The following is a 17,928-nucleotide window of genomic DNA, read 5'->3' on the forward strand; positions in this document are numbered from 1 at the left end:
TGTTGTGTAACGGCTGCCAGTTGTTTGTGTGTCAAATGTTTAATGTGCTTTATGGGACATTTTGTCTTGAAAAGTGTTGTCTACAACAACAGTAGACGCATTGACTAATTAAACTAACTCTGGGTTCCTGCTTTGAATGTGGGGGCCACAAAGCAGTTGTGCTTAGGGCCCCCAGATGGCTAGCAGCAGCTGTAACACCTCAGAAGATGGAACCGAAAAACAAATCCGAAACTCAGGATCATTTTGTTAACAATGACAGGAGCCGGGAAGCAAGCAGCCAGTTCTTCAGTGGAATGCAAAGAATCCTCCCTTAAAGATATCCAGGAAAGAAAGCAGCTGAAGAAGATAGGAGGGTTGGCAGAGTGGTACGCAGGGTATATGATTCCAATGTGAAAGGAGGAAGTAGGGTCTGAAATCCAAAGTCTAAGTCCAAGAACAATCCAATCCCCAAAACACCAAGAAGAGCCACGGGGATGGGAAGTCAGGAAAATGCTGGTGTAGGTAGGTTCTGGAAACCAAGAGAAAGGGGTCAGGATCCACTGAGAACAGGTACAGGTTTATCAGGACAGGAGATGAACAGAGAATCTCTGACGATCCAGCAATCAGCAGTTCTGGCCTTGCTGCTTAAGTAGAGAGTGGCACAGGTCAGAAGGCATCAGCAAATCAGAGCTGACAGGGGATGCCTTCAGGGACAGCTAGGAAATACCATCCACAGATGAAAACCATGACACATGGGTGAAAACATATAAATCTTTGCCCCTGAGAAGATGATGCATTCTTCAATGGTGCAAGTACAGAAATTGCAGAAAAATCTGAAACGTTTAACTATAATACTGTGAAGTCCAGCAAAGTGGGTTTAAACTTGTACAAAATGGTAAATATCTCAAAAGTTATAAATGACAAAAGTCATAACACCCTTCTGCTGAATGTGCCTAAAAGTTTAATATTTGAACGGGTGAAGTGGCACAATAGGTGTAGGAAGGAGGAGCGTGCCAAAGTTTTGCAGAAAAGATAATGGAGGCAAAACTGCCATGTACTGGGCACTGTGACCTGGTGCAGACTTCTGAACCCTGTTGAAGCCGTTTGGACCTCAATATGCAAAAACTAACCAACCGCTGAGCTAATTTTTTAGTGTCCTGTCCAGATTTGATTTCAGATCACGTGCTCCTCCTGGAGTTGAACCAGTGATCCTCTGAAACACAAACTTGAGATCTAACCACTGAGGGAACAGATAGAAATAGACAAAGTTTTGCCATTGGGAAGATTATGCATTCTGCATTTATGGAAGTGGAGACTTTGTAGAAAAATGTGAAATGTTTAACTGTAATGTTCTGAAGAACTAAAGATGGCTGAAAAAAGTTTGCAGAAATAATTACAGACCTTCAGCCAATAGCAGTAGTATTGTGTGTAAATGTTGCATCAACCACTGTTAAATGCAGAAAATAACCGAATCATGCTTTATTTAATCTTTTGAACATAAAATAATGTCTATTTTGTGCAGCTTCTATCCACTTTTTTGTGCAGCATGCAGACTACCAGTTGCAACGCTCAGGCGGGAGCAATGAGAGCTATCATGCAACTTGATACAGCTTCAATAATAAGTAAAGTACAAGCATGAAGTTGGAGGCAACTTTAGATTTGAAGCAGCACAGGGCAGAGTTGCATGCAGGAGTATCTGCAAAAGTGGTTCAGTTGATAGGAACCAGCTGATCTGTGATCTGCATATCACCGGCAGGAACAGAGTCTGCAGACAGCCACATTGGACACGTGGATGACCTGCCGGTTCCTCAGAAGATCCAGATCACCAATATCACCTGCGATTCCTTCAAGATCAGCTGGCATATGGACGTGAGCGGCCGGGACCGGATCACACACTACTTCATCGACCTCAACAAGAGGGAGGACAAAAGCTCCAATAAGTTCAAACACATGGTGGGGGCCGCGAAACCTTCAGACTGATCAGCCCTCAGACAGAAAAATAAGAAAATAAGGAAAATAAGCTTCTGCTTCCACTGTTGGTTTGCAGGATGTTCCCACCAAGCTGGTGGCCAAGGCCATCCCGCTGCCAATGACAGTCAGAGGTCACTGGTTCCTGAGTCCACGTACAGAGTACACCATAGCCGTCCAGACCGCCACCAAAAAGCCCGATGGAGAGTATGCCGTTTCTCCATGGAGCGAGATCATCGACTTCTGCACAGCAGGTCAGACAGGCCTGGAACATGGAGCTGCTGCTCCAGCCGCTTCCCTTCTGTTTAGAGTTTCCTCTAAAGTTTCCTTTAAATGTGTTTGCAGATTACTCCAGCATCCATCTGCAGCAGCTGCTGCAGAAAGCTGAAGCCATCGCTGGCAGGATGCTACCCTTCACCATCTTCTACAGAAACCAGGAGAAGGAGTACTTCCAGCAGGACAGGTGTGTAGCAGTGGCTGTACCAGGACTTTGTCTTAATCTTGTGTAACGCCAGTTACTTCTGACCAACCAGTGAGTAGTGGACAAAATGCACAGAGTCAGAAGTCAAGCTTAAAAAGGTTAAGTTTTATTACAAAAATGGTTAAAATTAAACTAAAAAACAGGCACATGTCCTTCAGTGTTGGCGTGCCAGTAGGCCAACTGGAGAGTCAATGGAGGAGGTTGGGCCTGTTATGCAGCTCCTATCTGTGTGGCAAAGCCTTGATCAGGCTAGCAGTAGCGAAGCTAAGTCTGTCAGCCATGAACCACCGACTCAGACCTCTGCCATTCCTCCTCCTGAGCAGAACCTGCAGGTCTCCCTCTGAGCCCACCTGGACACACTTCACCGAGCCACAGAGAGCCAGAATGTTGTGTGTCTGCCTCTTACATAGGACAGTGATTTACTAGCAGATGGAAAACACCTGGTTCACCACACCCACACACAGTTCCACAGCAACCACACAAAAAACAAAATGGCGATACAGCTCTACCAGGTTACACTTGTGTGTGCTGTGAACAACCCTGCTTACCGTTCCAGAGACACTCAGAGCTGCCGCATGCTGCCGTCTGTAAAGGACAACAGCGGCAGCCATGGCTCACCCATCAGTGGAAAGCTAGAGGGGATCTTCTTCAGCTGCAACACAGAGTTCAACACGGGGAAACCTCCTCAGGACTCCCCGTATGGACCCTACCGCTTTCAGGTACCTAAATGCACCATTCACAATCTACCATTCAACCCACAAACTGTCATCGAGATGAACCTGATCAAATTCCATTAGTTCATGACTTACCTTTAAATGCATCGTAATGTCCCTGCATGGGGGCGCATAAAGGCCTTCTGGAAACACTGAAGGATCTTGACTGTACAGGTCAGTGTAAAATCTCACCTGAGACCTGAGTTGTTGACTTAAGTCTGCAGTCAGTGCAGCGAACGTCCGGTTGTGATGCTGAATAAACATGATCACATGATTTGTGGTGTTTTACAGATCCAGGCTAGGAATCTCTTCAACCAGAACACCAACATCTACTTTGGGGATTTTTACTGCATGTACACATCATACCACTATGTCATCCTGGTTCTGGCTCCAAACGGTTCTACAGGAGATGTGTTCTGTAAGGGCCGGCTGCCAGTTCTGGACAGGTCCAACAACTGTTTCCTGACCTGTACCGAGGAAGAAGACGGCTCGCTGTCCTTCCATCATGCTCAAGATGTCATCCTGGAAGTGATCTACACAGAGCCACTGGACTTGTCTCTGGGGACGGTGACCCAGATCAGCGGACACCAGCTCAGGAGCCTGTCCACCCTCAACGCCAAAAAAGACCCCAGCTGCAAGATCTGCAACATCAGCGTGGGACGGTAGTCCCATATTTGGACACAATAAGCAGCTAACAGATGATGTAGCTAACAGCTAACTCAGTCTGCAGGATGGCTGACTGCTGCTGGCAGAAAACCAGTTCATACAGACCCAGTGTTCACTTCTGTTAGGAAACTAAATACTGCTATACCGGCTCAAACAACGGCCAGAACATGCGCAGTGAGAAAGTGTTTCAGCGGGGACTGATTTCACTGCTGGACACAAACACCACAGCGTGTGAAAAGGAAAGATTTGGACCGAACAGAAGAGCTCCCAAGACCAACTAATTCCAAAAAGAGGAGCCACATCTGTGGCTTGGAAGTTCATTCATTCATTCATTCATTTTCCGAACCGCTTATTCCAATTCAGGGTTGCGGGGAAGCTGGAGCCTATCCCAGCTGGCTTTGGGCGACAGGCAGGGTACACCCTGGACAGCTCGCCAGTCCATCGCAGGGACACACACAGAGAGACGAACAACCACGCACGCTCACACTCACTCCTAGGGGCAATTTAGAGTGACCAATTAACCTATCATGCATGTCTTTGGATGGTGGGAGGAAGCCGGAGTACCTGGAGAGAACCCACGCATACACGGGGAGAACATGCAAACTCCACACAGAAAGGCCACTGACCAAACCAGCCAAGGATTGAACCAGCGACCTTCTTGCTGTGAGGCCACAGTGCTAACCACTGCGCCACCGTGCAGCCCGGCTTGGAAGTTCTTTGGCTTTAAAAGGTCGAACATGGACCAAACAGCAATCTTTTGCAGATGTTCCGAGCAAAAGTGGTAGCTGGTGGTGATAACAGCAGCAACTTGCTTCACCACTTAGCCGAAAACACATTGTAGAGTACCAGGAATGTCCTAGGTCATGATCCGCACCATCCACATCCACAGCTAAACCTGCAAGTTGCAGTCAGACATCCAGTCAACACACGATTGCTAAAACAACTGCGTATGACAAAAAAAAGCAATGGGTCGAGATAACGAACAGTCACATAGGATATGTTTCCTATAAATACCGTAGAGAAAGACGGCTTGAAGACGATGGTGAAAACTTTGGATCCCAGGTATGTCCTGCCAGACCGCAAATATTTTAGCAACACGGCTTTCCCACCATGTACCTGGACCACAGGGAAATTACAGACCAAGCTGTCTACAGTCCCTTACAGTGATCAAGGGCAGTAATCCTTTTCTTAATAGAAGATGAGGGTAAGAACACTCTTGTATGTCAAATAATGTAAAACCGACATGATTTCTGATAAAACCGTGATATAAAAACCGCTCAGCCCTAATTCAAACCCTAAACCCGATTTTTCTTCTGAATCTAACCTGGTTGTGAGCATTGACCTCAGCTTTGTCCCATAGAGACATCTTCCCTTAACAAAGGGTTTGCAGGAAATGGTTAAATTCATATTCCAGGCAGTAGACATATCCACAAATGGGAGGAAGAGATGTCTACTTTCCAGGAAGTAGACAAAATCTATATTCCTGTTTGACTTAGCCGTCTCTACCTTTTCATTTATTTAGGTTTGATCAAGTGCAAATAACTCGTTAAATCTTTAGAAATAATATCCAAATAAACTGTTTAAAAACCGTCTTATTTTTGCTCAGATAAACTGAAAATATGCCACAAAACAATTTGAATTTAATAAAGATAAAAATGAGTTGTTTTTTTTTCTGCCTTTATTTGTACATTATAATCTATAATGGGAAACCATTCTCCCATAATGCTTCAACAAAAAGAAAATTTGGGATTATAAACCTAAGATTTGACCCCTTGTAATTTAATTATTGCTATATTGCTGTTTCAGAAGTTCAGATGGATTTGCTGTTCAGAACATTTTTTGACAGTTCTGAAAATGAAAATTACACCCAAGTATGAGGGTGATGAAGGGTTTATTTCTCTACTTTAACATTTAGAGGTTCAACCGGGGTAAGCATGCGGACCTCTGCCTTTCTTTCGTTATGCATGTTTGTTCTGTGATAAATTCCTGTGTAAAACAGGCTAAACATAATGCAAGTTTCTATGCAGATGACACTCTGGTTTGTATTCCTTCCATCCCGTCATCACTTGCCTGCAAACTTAATTTTCCAGGACAAATGAGATTTTGCCGGCAAATGATCAAACACTGTTCAATTTTCAGCTTCATTAAAAAAAAAAAAAAAACTTGTGATCTCTAATTTTATTTATCATGCTTACAAAGTGTTTACATGTTCTCAGAAAAGGAAGTTAATCTTTAAGATTAGATAAGGAGGGAACTCAGTCATCCCCTGGTGTTGCTGTGGAGCTCAGGTAGGTCTCAACCATGAAAACCTGATAGAAAACATCACTTAACATGTTTGGCCTACAGCTTTTCCCTCTGAAGGGGCCACTGCCATCTTACAGCTACCAAGCCGCGACAGAACCCCTATGTGCACAGTTGTGCTCTGGCACACGTTTTATGTAGAATGCCCTCACTGATGCATCCCTCTGCGTTTATGTAGGCTTGGGACCAGCCCTCTGAGAACACTTGTGTACCCCTCAGAGCTGCAGCATAGGAGAGCAGGACTCAAACCACTGACCTGTGCAGAGTTCTCCACCGGCCACTGGGTGTCACTAGAGGCTAGGGAAACAAGACATGGTTAAGCTAGCAGATGAAGTAGCCACGTTTACACCGTGTTCATGTCAAGACAGAGATGTTAACCTGTCCGGCTTATTTCCTGTAAGTCTGCTTATGTTTTACTACTGCTGCTAAGCTGATTCAAGTTTCTACGTTATGTATTAGGCATTTCTATGGTGAAATTGCATTAGTTTACGCTCATACTGTTGTAATGTGACAGGGCTTCCTCATCGTTGTCATTAAAGTGGTCTGACATCGAGGAGCGTGTTTCTTCATGAGGAAGCCATGGTTAAGTGCTCGGTTCCTGGCTGCACCTTCGGTACAGATGATGTGTCTGAGGCCCTCGCCGTTGCCCTGCTGACGAATCACGGGCTCGCCCATCAGGGCCCGCCTGGAATTGCCACGTCTGCCCAGCTCCGTGCTCCTCTGGGCCCCAAACTCGAACGTCCCAGGGTCGACATCAGCATATCGATAGAAGAATGGAACGTGTTCACTTGTCGCTGGGATGTCTTCCGCGTTGGCTCTGGCATAGGAGACGCCCAAGCCCCTTTCCAGCTGTTCCAGTGTGCTGGTCCCGAACTTGGAGATAGTTTGTTGAAGGCGAACCACGATGCCGCATCTGGACCCCTGCCAGATTTGTTAGCTGCCATGCGCTCACTCGCAGTCATTCCTGTGGCCACGTGCGTCCTGCGCACCGAGCTCCTTCAATTACACCAGGAGCGCGACAAATCTTTCCGCACCTTTTCTGCCAGGGTGCCGGGGAAGGCGGAGACCTGTGCCTACAATGCAGCGTGTGTATGCGGCAGGACTGTGGACTATACGGACCATATTATCCGTGATGTTTTGGTAAATGGCATTTATGACCCAGACATGCGCCGTGAAACGCTGGGGATACCTGATGTCCTGCGGAGACCAGTGAATGAGGTGATCGCGCTCGTTGAGAACAAGGAAATGGCTCGCAATGCACTCCCATCACCCAACCTTTCAGCCATGTCTTCATTCAGACGCTTGAACAAGGTTCAGCAGACGGGGCCTACCCTGACCCCAGCCCCGGTTGACAGGGCTAAAAAGGCCTCATGCCCAGTCTGCAAGAACGCTTTTGAAGTTTTCTTGGAGGGACCTCGCGGTTGGAATACCAAGCCCCACCGAGTCTGCGTTGACTGCTTCAGGGCCCGTCGGCGCCAGAGGCGGCTGTAGCTGCCACACGTCGGCCAACAAGCTACCGGAGCCGATCTCTCAGATCATGTTGTCCTGGTCCAAGGCCCTGCCTACCAGACGTCGCAGGGGCCAGCCCTGTTGCCATGTTCCTGGCGCCGTCGGGCCCACGACCATCAGGCTTGACCACCACATCTTCTCGAGGGGTGAGTGGAGACGCGCCAAACTGAGGGACCACCCTCGCGTCTCGATTGATAACCTGGCCGGAAGCGGCACCCGCAGTAGGGGTTCATGCTCGAAGGCTACGGTGTCAGCAATTGTATATGCGCGGACTGCAACCGCAATGCCCCTTCACATGCAGCCACGCCCCCCATCCCATCCTCGCCACCATCCACACCATTCGAAGCTGTGTTCGATGACTTCTTTGACTACGGGGGCCGCCACTACTTGGTCATCAGGGACCGCCTCTCTGGATGGGTGGAGGTCCTGAGCTCCACAGCGGGCACTGGCTTAGGGGGCTCGACTGGCTTGGTTCGCCACCTCCGTACGTTTTTTGCTACCTTCGGTGTACCGGAGGAGCTTTCCAGTGACGGGGGCCCAGAGTTTACCGCCAGCCATACAGAGGATTTCCTATATATATATATATACACCGAAAGATCACGACCCACAGCTCGTATACAGGCAGCTGAAATGAGTTTCCTTCGCAGGGTGGCCGGGCTCTCCCTTAGAGATAGGGTGAGGAGCTCGGTCATCCGGGAGGAGATCAGAGTAGAGCCGCTGCTCCTCCGCATCGAGAGGAACCAGTTGAGGTGGCTCGGGCATCTGGTCAGGATGCCTCCTGGACCTCCCTGGTGAGGTGTTCCAGGCACGTCCCTCTGGGAGGAGACCCCGGGGAAGACCCAGGACACGCTGGAGGGGTTATATCTCTCGGCTGGCCTGGGAACGCCTCGGGATCCCCCCGCAGAGTTGGCAAATGTGGCTGGGGAGAGGGAAGTCTGGGCTTCCCTGCTTAGGGTGCTGCCCCCGCGACCCGACCCCGGATAAGCAGCAGAAGATGAACTTCTCCAGCTCAGTCTTCATCAGATAAGGTTTAAACTTGGCTAGAAGCCATAGCTGAAAGACGCTAGCCTTAACCACTGAGCTGATCTGCTCTAGCAGGTAATATTGCTGAGAGACATATTCCTCTGGCTGAACTGGTTCCTCGTCCTGATAGTAGTCTATACATTCTGTAATCATGAACAATAAGAAATATAGTTAGACCCCTCAGTTTACTGTAAATCTGTAAAAACTCTGACCAATCCAAACGTTCAGACCCAAATGGAGTTGTTCATCTCTTCGTTTAAACCTGCTGGACAACAACGGCTAAATAAGCTGCAGGTTGGGAAACATGGAGCAAAATATTAGGATGCAAGTATGACCAATATGTTTTATTTAAACATTCTGTTAAAGGACCATCCATTTTCTGTTTATCCGGGCTCGGGTCGCGGGGTCAGCAGCCCAAGCAGGAAAACCCAGACTTTCCTCTCCCCGCGCCCCAGACTGTCCTGAGCAGACCGGTCCCAAACCGAGCCGTTCTGACAAGCCACAGCGACGCATGATCCAGACTTTCTCTGAATTCTGCTTCATGGAAAACTTCTCTGCTGACATTGACGATTCAATCCGTTGCTGGTTCCAAACCCATTTCCTGCTGGTTCCAAACCCATCTGCAGCTGGTTCTAAACCCATCTGCAGCTGGTTCCGAGACCGTTCATTGCTGGTTCCAAACCCTACGTCCTGCAGGAAGCAGATTTGATGGGTTCATATGTCCGCTGCAGGTTTGCTTGAGATATCCTGGGTTCCTAGTCAGGGACTTTCAAAAAGGACATACATGTCTGCCAGGAGAGCAAAGAATCCAAAAGTACGTGTAGGGCAGGAATCTGACTGGAGAACTGGTCCAGTCGGGTTCATCTTGATGTGGAGAAGCTAATGTCAGACATGGTCTGGACGTAGGTCACTAAAAGCAGAGCAGAACCCACCACCCGCTCCACTTTTGTTCCTACAGAACCAAATCACAGCTCAACTAGAACCCCGCTCACTACAAAAACTAGCTGACGAAATCAGACTTTCATCCTCTGAGCAGACGTAAAAATAAACTCCGGCAGAACAAGGTCTTCCTCGGCTGGTCCAGATGGTGCTAACAAAACCTTTTCTTCCGAAGGACCATGGTCTTAAATCCCCGTAGCCCGTCTTGGAGGGTTGCTGGAAGGACCTCCAGCTGAAAGACGATCAATCCAGACATCCATACATTTAAAGAGCTTCAAATGTCACAACTTTATTAAGATATTCAAAATTAAAGCTACATAAAAAAAGACATTAAAAATGACTTAAAGTTGGAATAAAATGTCCTCTCCCGTCAATCTGAAGATGTCCATTTTGCGCAGTCATCTCATGTCATACAAGCGGGAAGTTTCTCTGACTTCCTTCATCTTTCATTTACATTTTCCAGATGTTTTCCTGTCTGGAAATTGAGTGAAATCAGACGTCCTGCTGGTCCTAGAACCCCCCTCTGACAGGACGACACGAGTATCAGGTTGCATGGAGGTTTTGGACCTCTGCTTGTCCACACTGAATGGGATAAAACATGAAAACCAGCAGCAACACAGACAAAAACCAGAAAACTATTAACAGAATTATTACATCGCTGTGAACCATCGAGACGCTTTGTTGCCATGGTAACACAGGTCAACATCAACTCAAAGTGCTGCAGGTTTGCAGGCTCAGTCCGAGCAGGAACTGCTGGTTCAGATGTTGTAGGGCCTCCCGTGAACCCGGAAGCGATACATGCAGGTGTACTCAGGGTGACCCCAGTTGGACAGAACCTGGACCTCGATTATCTGGAAGGAATCGCCATTCGCCTCCTGAGTGGACAAGAAACAGAAACACAACAGCAATCAACCAATCAGAAGCTTTGGGCTGCTCATAATAAAGACTTTTTAATTCTGCTTGGGTTGTGGTCCAAACAAATCCGTAAACTGGCAGCCGACAGATGAGGCAGAACTCATCCAAACACTTTTTACTCTCGTCTCTTTAAAGAACCCGGACCTGCAAAGTCCAGGTCCCTCTGGACCTGCTTCAGGCCATTTGTGGGATTTGGAGTTGAGATGGGCTCAGGTACTGGCACGTCACCATGGTGACGTGTTAACCATTGGTCACCATGGTGACGTGCCAATGGTAAACACGTCACCATGGTGACCAAAGGTTAACACATTACCATGGTGAGCCTGCAGCAACTTCAGATGTAAATCATTCATTCTTACCAAGTAGCTCTGGTGGCTGAAAATGCAGTTCCCCCTTCATCCACTAGAGGCTCCAATAGGGGGGCAAATCCCCCCAGAGTCCCATGATGAAAAGAAAAACTACATGTTCACGTTTACCGCAGAAATAAACACATTTACCGCAGAAAAACACGTTTACCGCAGGAATAAACACGTTTACCGCGGAAATAAATACTTTTACCGAAGAAAAACAAATTTACCGCAGAAATAAACACGTTTACCGCAGGAATAAACACGTTTACTGCAGAAATAAACACGTTTACCGCAGAAATAAACACGTTTACCGCAGAAATAAACACGTTTACCGCAGAAATAAACACATTTACCGCAGAAATAAACACGTTTACCGCAAAAATAAACACGTTTACCGCAGGAATAAACATGTTTACCGCAGGAATAAACACGTTTACCGCAGGAATGAACACGTTCCAAAGGAAATAAACACGTTCCAAAGGAAATAAACACGTTCCAAAGGAAATAAACACATTTACCGCAGAAATAAACACGTTCCAAAGGAAATAAACACGTTCCAAAGTAAATAAACACATTTACCGCAGGAAATAAACACATTTACCGCAGGAATAAACACATTTACCGCAGAAATAAACACGTTTACCGCAGAAATAAACACGTTCCAAAGGAAATAAACACATTTACCGCAGGAAATAAACACATTTACCGCAGGAATAAACACATTTACCGCAGAAATAAACACGTTTACCGCAGAAATAAACACGTTCCAAAGGAAATAAACACATTTACCGCAGAAATAAACACATTTACCCCAGAAATAAACACGTTTAGCGCAGGACTAGACACGTTTACTGGAGAAATAAACACGTTCCAAAATAAATAAACACGTTTACCGCATAAAATAAACACGTTTACCGCAGAAAAACACGTTTACAGCAGGAATAAACACGTTTACCGCAGAAATAAACACATTCCAAAATAAATAAACACGTTTACCGCATAAAATAAACACGTTTACCGCAGAAATAAACACGTTCCAAAGGAAATAAACACATTTACCGCAGAAATAAACACATTTACCCCAGGAATAAACACGTTTACCGCAGAAATAAACACATTTACCGCAGGAATAAACACGTTCCAAAGGAAATAAACACGTTTACCGCAGAAATAAACACATTTACCGCAGAAATAAACACGTTCCAAAATAAATAAACACGTTTACCGCATAAAATAAACACGTTTACCGCAGAAATAAACACGTTCCAAAGGAAATAAACACATTTACCGCAGAAATAAACACATTTACCCCAGGAATAAACACGTTTACCGCAGAAATAAACACATTTACCGCAGGAATAAACACGTTCCAAAGGAAATAAACACGTTCCAAAGGAAATAAACACATTTACCGCAGGAATAAACACGTCTACCGCAGAAATAAACACGTTCCAAAGGAAATAAACACATTTACCGCAGAAATAAACACGTTCCAAAGGAAATAAACACGTTTACCGCAGGAATAAACACATTTACCGCAGAAATAAACACATTCCAAAGGAAATAAACACGTTCTAAAGGAAATAAACACGTTCCAAAGGAAATAAACACATTTACCGCAGAAATAAAACACGTCTACCGCAGAAACAAACACATTTACCGCAAAAAAACAACAACACATTAACCGCAGGAATAAACACATTTACCGCAGGAATAAACACGTTTACCGCAGAAATAAACACGTTCCAAAGGAAATAAACACATTTACCGCAGAAATAAACACATTTACCCCAGAAATAAACACATTTACCCCAGAAATAAACACGTTTAGCGCAGGACTAGACACGTTTACTGGAGAAATAAACACGTTCCAAAATAAACAAACACGTTTACCGCATAAAATAAACACGTTTACCGCAGAAAAACACGTTTACAGCAGGAATAAACACGTTTACCGCAGAAATAAACACATTTACCGCAGGAATAAACACGTCTACCGCAGAAATAAACACGTTCCAAAGGAAATAAGCACGTTCCAAAGGCAATAAGCACGTTCCAAAGGCAATAAGCACGTTCCAAAGGCAATAAGCACGTTCCAAAGGAAATAAGCACGTTCCAAAGGAAATAAACACGTTCCAAAGGAAATAAACACATTTACCGCAGAAATAAACACATTTACCGCAGAAATAAACACATTTACCACAGAAATAAACACATTTACCGCAGAAATAACCACGTTCCAAAGGAAATAAACACGTTTACCGCAGGAATAAACACGTCTACCGCAGAAATAAACACGTTCCAAAGGAAATAAACACATTTACCGCAGAAATAAACACGTTCCAAAGGAAATAAACACATTTACCGCAGGAATAAACACGTCTACCGCAGAAATAAACACGTTCCAAAGGAAATAAACACATTTACCGCAGAAATAAACACGTTCCAAAGGAAATAAACACGTTTACCGCAGGAATAAACACGTTTACCGCAGAAATAAACACATTCCAAAGGAAATAAACACGTTCCAAAGGAAATAAACACGTTTACCGCAGAAATAAACACGTTTACCGCAGAAATAAACACGTTTACCGCAAAAAAAAACAAACACATTAACCGCAGGAATAAACACGTTTACCGCAGGAATAAACACGTTTACAACAGAAATAAACACGTTCCAAAGGAAATAAACACATTTACCGCAGAAATAAACACATTTACCCCAGAAATAAACACGTTTACCGCAGGAATAAACACGTTCCAAAGGAAATAAACACGTTTAGCGTAGAAAATAAACACGTTTAGCGCAGGAATAAACACGTTTACCGCAGGAATAAACACGTTTAACGCAGGAATGAACACGTTCCAAAGGAAATAAACACGTTCCAAAGGAAATAAACACGTTTACCGCAGGAATAAACACGTCTACCGCAGAAATAAACACGTTCCAAAGGAAATAAACACATTTACCGCAGAAATAAACACGTTCCAAAGGAAATAAACACATTTACCGCAGGAATAAACACGTCTACCGCAGAAATAAACACGTTCCAAAGGAAATAAACACATTTACCGCAGAAATAAACACGTTCCAAAGGAAATAAACACGTTTACCGCAGGAATAAACACGTTTACCGCAGAAATAAACACATTCCAAAGGAAATAAACACGTTCCAAAGGAAATAAACACGTTTACCGCAGAAATAAACACGTTTACCGCAGAAATAAACACGTTTACCGCAAAAAAAAACAAACACATTAACCGCAGGAATAAACACGTTTACCGCAGGAATAAACACGTTTACAACAGAAATAAACACGTTCCAAAGGAAATAAACACATTTACCGCAGAAATAAACACATTTACCCCAGAAATAAACACGTTTACCGCAGGAATAAACACGTTCCAAAGGAAATAAACACGTTTAGCGTAGAAAATAAACACGTTTAGCGCAGGAATAAACACGTTTACCGCAGGAATAAACACGTTTACCGCAGGAATAAACACGTTTACCGCAGGAATAAACACGTTTACCGCAGGAATAAACACGTTTACCGCAGGAATAAACACGTTTACCGCAGGAATAAACACGTTTACCGCAGGAATAAACACGTTTACCGCAGGAATAAACACGTTCCAAAGGAAATAAACACGTTTAGCGTAGAAAATAAACACGTTTAGCGCAGGAATAAACACGTTTACCGCAGGAATAAACACGTTTACCGCAGGAATAAACACGTTTAACGCAGGAATGAACACGTTCCAAAGGAAATAAACACGTTCCAAAGGAAATAAACACGTTTACCGCAGAAAATAAACACGTTTACCGCAGGAATAAAACACATTTACCGCAGGAATAAACACGTTCCAAAGGTAATAAACACGTTCCAAAGGAAATAAACACGTTTACCGCACAAATAAACACGTTTCAAAGGAAATAAACACGCTCCAAAAGAAATAAACACGTTTACCGCAGAAAATAAACACGTTTACCGAAGAAATAAACACGTTTACCGCAGAAATAAACACGTTTACAGCAGAAATAAACACGTTTACCGCAGAAATAAACACGTTTACAGCAGAAATAAACACGTTCACCGCAGAAATAAACACGTTCACCGCAGAAATAAACACGTTCACCGCAGAAATAAACACGTTTACCGCACAAATAAACACGTTTCAAAGGAAATAAACACGCTCCAAAAGAAAAACACGTTTACCGCAGAAAATAAACACGTTTACCGCAGAAATAAACACGTTTACAGCAGAAATAAACACGTTCACCGCAGAAATAAACACGTTTACAGCAGAAATAAACACGTTTACAGCAGAAATAAACACGTTCACCGCAGAAATAAACACCTTTACAGCAGGAATAAACACGTTCCAAAGGAAATAAACACGTTCCTAAGGAAATAAACACGTTTAGCGCAGGAATAAACACGTTTACCGCAGGAATAAACACGTTTACCGCAGGAATGAACACGTTCCAAAGGAAATAAACACGCTCCAAAAGAAATAAAACACGTTTACCGCAGAAAATAAACACGTTTACCGCAGGAATAAAACACATTTACCGCAGGAATAAACACGTTCCAAAGGTAATAAACACGTTCCAAAGGAAATAAACACGTTTACCGCACAAATAAACACGTTTCAAAGGAAATAAACACGCTCCAAAAGAAATAAACACGTTTACCGCAGAAAATAAACACGTTTACCGAAGAAATAAACACGTTTACCGCAGAAATAAACACGTTTACAGCAGAAATAAACACGTTTACCGCAGAAATAAACACGTTTACAGCAGAAATAAACACGTTCACCGCAGAAATAAACACGTTCACCGCAGAAATAAACACGTTCACCGCAGAAATAAACACGTTTACCGCACAAATAAACACGTTTCAAAGGAAATAAACACGTTTCAAAGGAAATAAACACGCTCCAAAAGAAAAACACGTTTACCGCAGAAAATAAACACGTTTACCGCAGAAATAAACACGTTTACAGCAGAAATAAACACGTTCACCGCAGAAATAAACACGTTTACAGCAGAAATAAACACGTTTACCGCAGAAATGAACACGTTTACCGCAGGAATAAACACGTTCCAAAGGAAATAAACACGTTCCAAAGGAAATAAACACATTTACCGCAGAAATAAACACGTTTACCGCAGAAATAAACACGTTTACCGCAGAAATAAACACATTCCAAAGGAAATAAACACGTTCCAAAGGAAATAAACACGTTTACCGCAGAAATAAACACGTTTACAACAGAAATAAACACGTTTACCGCAGAAATAAACACGTTTGAAAGGAAATAAACACGCTCCAAAAGAAAAACACGTTTACCGCAGAAAATAAACACGTTTACCGCAGAAATAAACACGTTTACAGCAGAAATAAACACGTTCACCACAGAAATAAACACGTTCACCACAGAAATAAACACGTTTACAGCAGGAATAAACACATTCCAAAGGAAATAAACACGTTCCAAAGGAAATAAACACGTTTACCGCAGAAATAAACACGTTTACAGCAGAAATAAACACGTTTACCACAGAAATAAACACGTTTACCGCAGAAATAAACACGTTTACAGCAGAAATAAACACGTTCACCGCAGAAATAAACACGTTCACCGCAGAAATAAACACGTTCACCGCAGAAATAAACACGTTCCAAAGGAAATAAACACGTTCCAAAGGAAATAAACACGTTTACCGCAGAAATAAACACGTTTACAGCAGAAATAAACACGTTTACCGCAGAAATAAACACGTTCACCGCAGAAATAAACACGTTCACCGCAGAAATAAACACGTTTACCGCACAAATAAACACGTTTCAAAGGAAATAAACACGCTCCAAAAGAAAAACACGTTTACCGCAGAAAATAAACACGTTTACAGCAGAAATAAACACGTTTACAGCAGAAATAAACACGTTTACCGCAGAAATAAACACGTTTACCGCAGAAATAAACACATTCCAAAGGAAATAAACACGTTCCAAAGGAAATAAACACGTTTACCGCAGAAATAAACACGTTTACCGCAGAAATAAACACGTTTACCGCAAAAAAAAAAAAACACATTAACCGCAGGAATAAACACGTTTACCGCAGGAATAAACACGTTTACAACAGAAATAAACACGTTCCAAAGGAAATAAACACATTTACCGCAGAAATAAACACATTTACCCCAGAAATAAACACGTTTACCGCAGGAATAAACACGTTCCAAAGGAAATAAACACGTTTAGCGTAGAAAATAAACACGTTTAGCGCAGGAATAAACACGTTTACCGCAGGAATAAACACGTTTACCGCAGGAATGAACACGTTCCAAAGGAAATAAACACGCTCCAAAAGAAATAAAACACGTTTACCGCAGAAAATAAACACGTTTACCGCAGGAATAAAACACATTTACCGCAGGAATAAACACGTTCCAAAGGTAATAAACACGTTCCAAAGGTAATAAACACGTTCCAAAGGAAATAAACACGTTTACCGCACAAATAAACACGTTTCAAAGGAAATAAACACGCTCCAAAAGAAATAAACACGTTTACCGCAGAAAATAAACACGTTTACCGCAGAAATAAACACGTTTACCGCAGAAATAAACACGTTTACAGCAGAAATAAACACGTTTACCGCAGAAATAAACACGTTTACAGCAGAAATAAACACGTTCACCGCAGAAATAAACACGTTCACCGCAGAAATAAACACGTTTACCGCACAAATAAACACGTTTCAAAGGAAATAAACACGCTCCAAAAGAAAAACACGTTTACCGCAGAAAATAAACACGTTTACCGCAGAAATAAACACGTTTACAGCAGAAATAAACACGTTTACAGCAGAAATAAACACGTTCACCGCAGAAATAAACACGTTTACCGCAGAAATAAACACCTTTACAGCAGGAATAAACACGTTCCAAAGGAAATAAACACGTTCCTAAGGAAATAAACACGTTCCTAAGGAAATAAACACGTTTACCGCAGAAATGAACACGTTTACCGCAGGAATAAACACATTCCAAAGGAAATAAACACG

General features: G+C 43.5%; 1 protein-coding gene across 1 annotated transcript; it reads left to right on the plus strand.

Annotated features, from left to right (window-relative positions):
- Positions 1-731: 731 nt before the first annotated feature.
- On the plus strand, positions 732-3,807 carry LOC306771502 (phytanoyl-CoA hydroxylase-interacting protein-like; the record flags this gene model as incomplete). Its single annotated transcript, XM_079260668.1, has 6 exons — positions 732-735; positions 1,736-1,932; positions 2,027-2,201; positions 2,293-2,410; positions 2,985-3,147; positions 3,433-3,807. The coding sequence occupies 6 exons, from the start codon at positions 732-734 to the stop codon at positions 3,805-3,807; spliced, it is 1,032 nt and encodes a 343-aa protein (XP_079116794.1).
- Between the last annotated feature and the right edge of the window lie 14,121 nt (positions 3,808-17,928).

This window comes from Telmatherina bonti (genome assembly GCF_933228915.1).
Source record: "Telmatherina bonti genome assembly, chromosome: 21".
In the NCBI taxonomy this organism is placed as follows: domain Eukaryota; kingdom Metazoa; phylum Chordata; class Actinopteri; order Atheriniformes; family Telmatherinidae; genus Telmatherina; species Telmatherina bonti.